Source organism: Chelon labrosus (genome assembly GCF_963514085.1).
Source record: "Chelon labrosus genome assembly, chromosome: 2".
Lineage (NCBI taxonomy): Eukaryota > Metazoa > Chordata > Actinopteri > Mugiliformes > Mugilidae > Chelon > Chelon labrosus.
Window position 1 is genome coordinate 7662538 of NC_140338.1, and position 8123 is coordinate 7670660.

The 8123-nt window shown below is 42.9% G+C and overlaps 1 protein-coding gene across 2 annotated transcripts; it reads right to left on the reverse strand.

The window, feature by feature from the left end:
* Positions 1 to 590: 590 nt before the first annotated feature.
* Positions 591 to 7856, reverse strand: ift27 (intraflagellar transport 27 homolog (Chlamydomonas)). 2 transcript variants are annotated; one of them, XM_084558016.1, is made up of 7 exons: positions 7704 to 7856; positions 7229 to 7308; positions 2370 to 2429; positions 1963 to 2022; positions 1642 to 1759; positions 1347 to 1456; positions 591 to 875 (listed from the first exon to the last, which is right to left on the reverse strand). In XM_084558016.1, the coding sequence occupies exons 1-7, from the start codon at positions 7735 to 7737 to the stop codon at positions 771 to 773; spliced, it is 567 nt and encodes a 188-aa protein (XP_084414142.1). In that variant the 5' UTR covers positions 7738 to 7856; the 3' UTR covers positions 591 to 770. The 2 variants fall into 2 exon arrangements, with proteins under 2 accessions (XP_084414142.1, XP_084414141.1); XM_084558015.1 differs by lacking the exons at positions 7229 to 7308; positions 7704 to 7856 and having other exon boundaries at positions 2370 to 2585.
* Positions 7857 to 8123: the final 267 nt, after the last annotated feature.

Sequence of the window (8123 nt, forward strand, 5' to 3'; positions counted from 1 at the left end):
GGAGAAGTGAGGATAGGAGAGAAGGTACACACTGTTTCCTTCACAATGACCTGTAAGTCTTATAGACGGTTTAGGCTCCTACGTGAATTTGACGGCATACCTACAGCAACAGCCCAGACCTACACAGACCCTGACGAGCACCTCCCCAGAAATGTAGCGTGTAGCGTGTTTCCACTTTAGAATTTCTAGCTGCTTCTCCATCTCCGCAATTTTCCAATTGATTGTTTTGGTTCAATAGTTATGGAACACATTGGGGAAAGGTTAACTGAGGAGGTTCGGAGATACGAACATTTGTATGACTCGTCTTCTGCGAAATTTCAGCGAAAGTTTCAGTGAAAGTTACAGTGAAAGTTTCAGTGGCCATTGTTGAAAGTGAAGCAGGAAGTAGAAACAAAACGTTTGGGTGGCGTTGTTAGAGAGCGAGCCAGACTGAGGAGCGCACAGAGGCTCGCACCTGCGTAGGCTACGTGCGTAGGTTACGGAGTCTATGTCTCGCAGCACCTTAAAAGAGCCTTTATTGTGGTTTTGATAATCACCCCAGCTAATGTTGAGAAAGCAAGACCCACAGTCTGTCCACAGAGAGGGAACAAATCGATAAGAGACAACACAGCTAAGCGCCGATTTCACAGAAAAACAACTTTATTTGTTTGTCATATAAAAATATTAATCTGACGTCATTTCCACATGTATTGTCTGGATTATCTCAGGTTTCAGTGGCCCTCAGCCTAATCTGTCTGTGTGTGTGTGTGTGAGAGTGAGTGAGGAGGGGTCTAGCCTGGACTAAGGTTCTGGATGGTCTCAAGTCGCTCTTGGTAGAGAGAGTGGAAGGTCCGGGCTAAACTGAGGAGCGGCGCTTGACAGTTTTCCATCTCCTTCTGTAAGAGAGGAACACACAGTGATTAATGCAGTGAAATGTCACTTTTTCATTACGGCTGGCCCGTTACCATGTCCCGCCACCCTATGTTACTGTTGCTAGGTTTGACAAACAGTAGATGTGCAGGGGTTGAGGAATCCAGTGGCGGCATTTGTAAATTTGTAAATAAATTTTGGTTTGGGGAAAGAAACAAAAACCACTCTAGGATTGCGGTCTGGATATCATCATCATCACGACACAAGAGTTTACCTGCTTGATTTGTTTGACTAACTGGAATCAGTGGTAACCATGGGTCAGCAGACCGATCAGCAGGTCAACAAAGGGTCAGTTACACAAAGAATGAGCAGTGATGTATTTTTCTAACGGTCATCACCATTTATAATTAATCCCCCAACTGTTGATGACCACAATTTTCCCAGCCATCCAAGTAAGAACACAACATATTATGATATCTGTATTGAGCTAAACTCACAGCTGAGGTCTCGTGGTATTCCAGTCCCTGGCTCTGGGCCCATTCCATGGCCACAGACGACTGTACCTCCCTTCTACCCGACAGATCGGACTTGTTGCCCACTAGGACACCTGGAAAACACACAAATGCACATCCGTGGAATGTTTCCATGATCTTTTCACTACTTATCGCAAACAGGAAGGTAACTTGTCCAAGCAAACTCCACTTCCTAAGCTAGCATGTGAAATAACTGCAACTTATACATCTGTGTTGGTCCGCCAATTCCATCAGTTCTGTTCCTTTTATGGGCTGTTACCTGGAACATGAGGACCCTGGCAATGAGCACCGACTCTCTCCATCCAGCGGCTGCAGTTGGCAAACGACTGCTCACTGGTCAGGTCAAAAACCAGGCACACCAACGAAGGTTCGCCCCACTATACAGAGCAAGGTGATGGGGTGGTGTAAAAGTTGTATTGGTTTCATATGTAAGAAATGAGGTAAAAGGGACAGATAATGAGAGACGTGGGGTTGGTGTCACACCAGCTTCTTGATTCTACTTCACATGAGCGGCTCTCCTGCGATTCTGGGGTGGTGAATTTCACCAGTGGATGGAAAAATTCCAGAGAAGCGGTCTCACCATTTTCTCACAGGCTTTCACTAATGTCTCCTTCCCTGCAGAGTCGATGATGTAGAGCTCCTGCAGGAGAAGGAAAAGGTAGAGGTGTTACACGTGGAGATTTAGTCAAATTGCAGGGTTTTAAACTTCCTATTTTTCTTCGCCAAGGGCATTAATGTCCCTCCTACAATGCAGCCACATTGGTCACTGAATACAAATGGGAAACTAACAACCTTATATCTCTAGGAAAACGTCTCCCCCACTGAATGATTGATTCATGTTCTCAGCATCCACCTTTAGCAACTTCAGGGACTTTTAAAAATGAGCACAACACAGAACCTCAACATAATTTAGCCTGTACTTAACGTTGTGTTTGCAGATAAAGTTATGAGCAGACGGGATGAAGAGGAGACAACGACTGAACTCACCACGCTGTCACTGGTCTCTGGGATGTTGACACACTTCGTCAGCAGCTCTACTCCGGTTGTCTGGCAAACAAACGCAACCGAGACACTAATTAGGAGGCTGTAAATGTTTAATGTGAAACTAAAAACCATAATATAACAGCAATAAAAAAAGGTGTTGTGCAATGTTATTTCTTTCTGCCGACAGCTTCCACTTGTTGTTTTCATTCATACATTTTTATTGTGATGAATACTGTTATTCCCCGGCTGCAGTCAGAGAAGAGAAGAGAAGAGAAGAGAAGAGAAGAGAAGAGAAGAGAAGAGAAGAGACATTGCTTGTCAGAGAGTTGCCACTGCACACAGTCGCACAACCAACTGTCTGGTGTGATTTATGGTTAATGTCAAAACATAAGCATCACTAATTAGAGGCTTGGCTTGGCTTGAAAGCAGCTTCACAGTCCTGATGTTCAAACCCGGACAAAACTGTCTCGGCTGTGTCTCCATTACTCTAAATCTCATTTTTCTTAATGTCTCAATAAAGATGAATGCCTTCGGGGAGGCAGCTCTATGCCTAAGAGTGGCTCGGTGGCAGCGATGAAGACACCGTCAAAGTCAGAACCGTGGTGGCAATTTCTTTTATGAAATCAGGGAATATAGAGACTAGCTATGTGGAATAAAGTAGGATGCTGGTGGTAATGTGATAAATCTGGTTTTGACAGTCATGCTGATTAACCTTTAGCTTACCTTTGGGTATGAGTGCTTTCATACTTTTTCAACCAGATTTTTTTTTTGGTCACTTAGTGGCAGCAGCACCAAACCGTGAACATAACGCTGACATCAACGTTTAAAGGTCCAGTGCGCAGGATGTAGAGACATCTAGTGGTGAGGTTGCAGATTGCAAGCAACTAATTACCCCTCTTTCACCCCTCACTTTCTAAGCATGTAGATATAAAAAAAAAATGTGAAAGTTCTCTTCTAGAGCTAGTGTTGGGTTTGGCTATTCTGGGACGCAATAGAAAATGGAAGAGGAACTGCTCCATCAGTAGATAAGAGGCTTTCAAAAACACAATTTCCTGTAGGTACAGGCGACAAATGAAAAGATGTGAATGAATGCTATATTCCATTTTTGCCAATGCTGTCGATGCCAGAATATCCTCCACACTCGGCTTTTAACTTGACATATTGAACTTATCGGCAATAAAGCTCAACTGAAAATCACTTCCTGTCCCTTTACAGTTGCTTATAGCTCCTTTGCGTTACACCCACGAGTTAAGTATCTAACTTTGTCTTGTTGTTGTCTGGTGTTGGATAGGTAGCATATGGTGTTTTATAACTACGTTACAAAAAAATGACAAAAGAGTAAATCTAAAAAGCGAAATTGCAAGCCAAAAAACAAAAGCGGTGTGTTTAAAGACGCTTTAAGATACCTAGAGCTAAAAGAAATATAGTTTTGTCAAATTTCTTTCATGTGCAAGTAACCATATGGTTTTGCAGATGCTGAACTTTCTCCAGACACAAAACTGTAAAAACTACACCAAAGTTATCAAAGTGGTCAAAATTATAATTCCTCCACGCCACATGACAACAGTTGGCTATTAAGTCCCTTTGGAAGACCAAAATGAGAGGCATTTTTCCTTTCTGTTTTTGTACAGTGAAGGCAGCAAATGGGTTAAGGCGACGGTCCAAACGGCCACTGGAAAAAAAAGTAACTTTTTGAACTTTGGTGTCAGAAAAACTGCAGATGATGGAAACATGAGTAGGCGAGAGATTTTTTGGTAAATCTATTCAGGGCAAATAGAGGTAGCTGCAAAAAAAGACAGTGGAGGTTAAAGAGGATGTGGAACTTTTTTATCTGATCAAAAATGCACCTTCTTTACAGGCTCCAAGATCAAAAAGATGTCCTAAGTGGACTGGAGAGTTGCAGGCTGACTTTCCCCACTACGCACTCACTGGTTTGAGATCAGTGGTGACCTTGAAGGAGCAAGTGGAGGTTTCTTCACATCAGCATCAAGCTCTAAATTGATCCGATCTCCTGAGCTCACACTTAACTGAGCATATCAAATTGGAGAGACTAAACCCATGAAAACACACACACACTTTTCACATTCACCGCATCTGTGAAATACAAATACACACGTACGCCTCAGCCCAGCACTTACCCAATTCATACACAGGCGCAGTTCATAACAAGCATTCGCTGGTACACAGACACACATACAGACCACGTTGCAGTCCCACTTCAGAGCTGTCTAATGAGCTGGTGTGATGCATAGGAAGCCTCTTGCTGGAATGTCAATGAGGGCCTATTAGTAACAAATAGGCTTGGAATATTGCTAACGGGCTGTCTGACATTTTCAAAGGAGGACGTGAGCAGAATGGCCGACGGCTTCGGCTACCCTTCAAAATCAAAAGTTGAAGAACATGAGGGATGATCTGGGCGTCTGCGCAACGAATAACTCTTCACAACACTGGAAGACAAACCACCTCAAAGGGTTTAGCTCCTGGTGAGCATGAATGTACACAACAGATGTAATGTAGATTAGAATCGTAAAGGGAAAGGGATCATCCTCTTGGGAGGAGATTAACACATTTCATACCAGCTTGGCCAGTTACTTTTTGATCATTCTTGCATAAATGTTGTAACTTTGACCAACCTGTGGCAATTTTTCGTATTTTTAGGTAAAATGTTATTTAACATACCGTACCTCCTGGATCACAAATGTCTGGTCAATAGCTTCAGTGTTTTTGCAAATGGAGTTCCTTTTACAAGAACCACTTGGCGCCAAGTGAGTAAGAAGTTAAAAATATTTTCATTATCAAGCAAGTGGCTGGCTCCAAATAGGTGTTTTAAACAGTTGCATAGCAACAGCAGAGACTGAGACTACCACTTTCCCATGACCACTTCTTACGGTGCCTCCAGTTAAGAAAGTGGTGTCCAGTGGACACCGGGCCTGGATTTAAACACATAAATTCATTCATTCATTCATCTTCTGTAACCGCTTATTCCTGTTAAGGGTCGCTGGGTCTGCTGGAACCTATCCCAGCTGTCATGGGGCGAGAGGCGGGGTACACCCTGGACAGGTCGCCAGTCTATCGCAGGGCAAACACAGAGAGACAGACAACCATTCACACTTACACTCACACCTACGGCCAATTTAGAATCACCAATGAACCTAATGAACATGTGTTTGGACGGTGGGAGGAAGCCAGAGTACCCGGAGAGAACCCACGCAGACACAGGGAGAACATGCAAACTCCACACAGAAAGGCCCAGTCAGTCCAAACCCGGGACCTTTAAACACATAAATGCTAACCAGATTTTTTTTCTCCACCTATTGTATTTCCAGTGAGATATCATATTTGAGAAATGAGAATATAATGACGTACATACAGATTAAACTGAATTGTATTTGTAATTAATTTGTTAGACAATCTCAAAGCATGCAGTACTATATATATGTTAATGTTTGCCTCCTCTTTTTACTTTCTTAATATTCTGCTAGTCCAACATGAAGAGACACATACAGCATCAAGTGGGTTTAAGCCGATGCAGTATAGAGAAACTCAATACTGGTGCTGTATAGTGTGTGTGTGTGTTTGTTAAGTACCTGTTCTGGTGGCTTTCCAGAATCCTGCTGTATTAATTATCGACGTTTCTGTCACCCCAGAACCCCCAATAATGCTGACGCAGCAAGAGCTGAACAAACACACAGACACACACACACACACTTGGCTCTTATCCAGTATTTTACTCACCCACCTGTTCTGTACCCTAACCGGCTGCAAGACTGAGTCGTCGTAAACTCAGGAAATGTGCGAATATTGTAAAGAAATACGTTGCGCAAGCTGTACTAGCATGTAGTCTTGTTCACGCTGCACTTGTATTCCCAAGCATGCACTCAGTCAGGAAGTCCTTGGAACATTGACTGAGAGAGTCAGTGAGCAGCCATGACCCCATATATCACAGAGTCAGGTTAATGACACGGTTCCCCTCCCTCATGCAGATTAGCATAAATAATGCAGATTAGCCTTCTCTGCATCAGCATTAATTGGTACATTATGCTGTTTTGCACTTCAGGGATTCTTGTAGTAGATTTAAGAGACCTCTGCAGGTCCTTGAAAATCTTGCAAGGAATTCAGCTAAAGAAGCTACATACGTAATAAGAAGATGAGTGATCAGTGAGCGTTATTAGTCTTGGTTATTCACTACAGATTCATAACTACGTCTTAGGAAAATAAATGTAAACATTAAAATATATAAATGATATAATTACAGACTGACGGAGGGAACTTAAGGCTTAAGTGCTGTGCTTATGTCTATAAATATAAATGAAGCCTGGTGCGGTCTCTGTGGGTATGAGTGCTCCAGTGTTCCCTTTTCTGATAAAAGGTTATTATTATCTACTAGGTAAAAGCAAGTCAGGCAAAGCGAAAGCAAAGTTGGCTGATTTACACCGCGATTAGCTGCTGTAGTCCCAGGAACGACTGAAAAACTGAACACCGAACAACTGCTGCAGCACTTAGTCCACAAATCAGACAATTCCCAACATACTGCTGTCTAGTCGGTGCAGGCAGTGAGCCAGAATTAAATCACGACTCGCCCAAACCCAATTTTAAAACCTCGGATACGCAGCCTGAATATAAAAAACATAAAGCGGTGGCTGGAAACAGAGCACAGACAAATCTCTAAATCCCTCAACAAGTTGTTTTACAACCCCTGCTAGATTGTGTGTGGTGTGAATGTAATGCAGTCTGTTTTTTTTTTATGAGTAACTTGTTATGCTGAAGACACCACATGCACTCGAAACGACACGGTCTTGCTCTGGGTTGCTGTGGCAGAGCTACACCGGGAGGTAAAATTAACAAGGCTTTATCGATCTCACCATGCTGTAGTTCTTCTGGAAGAGAGTGCCATCGCTGTAGAATATGTGAGAAAGGGTGCTTTTCCCCACTGCAGCATCCCCTACACACACATAGAGGAGATAGAAACATAAACAACAGTGAATTTCATAATCTCTGCATGTTTATATTGTCCTTCGGAAGTTTTGGCACAAGTTTGGCACAGCTTTGCCATCATTTCTGCTGTAAACAGACATTTGTTTGTGTTCATATTGTCTCAAACCGAGGTAGTATAACCACTACTAAAGAGGGAAGAGCCATGAAATTGTTTTTGCACACTAACACCGAGGATTTTGTAGATGTATTATTATTAAGCACAACGTATTTACGTTTTCCTGTCTTTGTAAATGTCGTAGTTGAACGAACTTGTGGGTTGGGGTTGTGTAGTAAGCAGTTAGCTTTAGCCCTTCTGCTGCTAACCTTAAACAGCCGGACGGACTACACTTACAAAACCCTTACCGACAAGCAGGCATCTGGCTCTCAACTTCACCATTGCGACGACTTCGAGACACTGCGAATAAACTGTCTTGTTTCACCGGCGAAGCTAAGCTAGCAACATTTTACTTTGTGTTTTTAGCTCTTTCTGCATCTTGAATATTCTTCCTCGTACCTCGGCAACATGGACACAACGCGTCTCCTAGCAACCGAGCTCAGACGGGGTATCATTGGTCCGGAGAGCGAGCACGTAGGCAGCGCAGCTGTGCTGTGATTGGCTGTTTGGGGAGACGTTAAGACGAGAGGTGGGTGTTGAGCATTTTGCCCCCGGTTTGGTCTGTCAGGCAGGTCTTGCTTAAATTGTGCTTCAGTTTCATTTATATAATATTAGCATTATATTTGTTTATCTTGTTGTTAGGAGAAAAAAAATAATAATTTCCACAT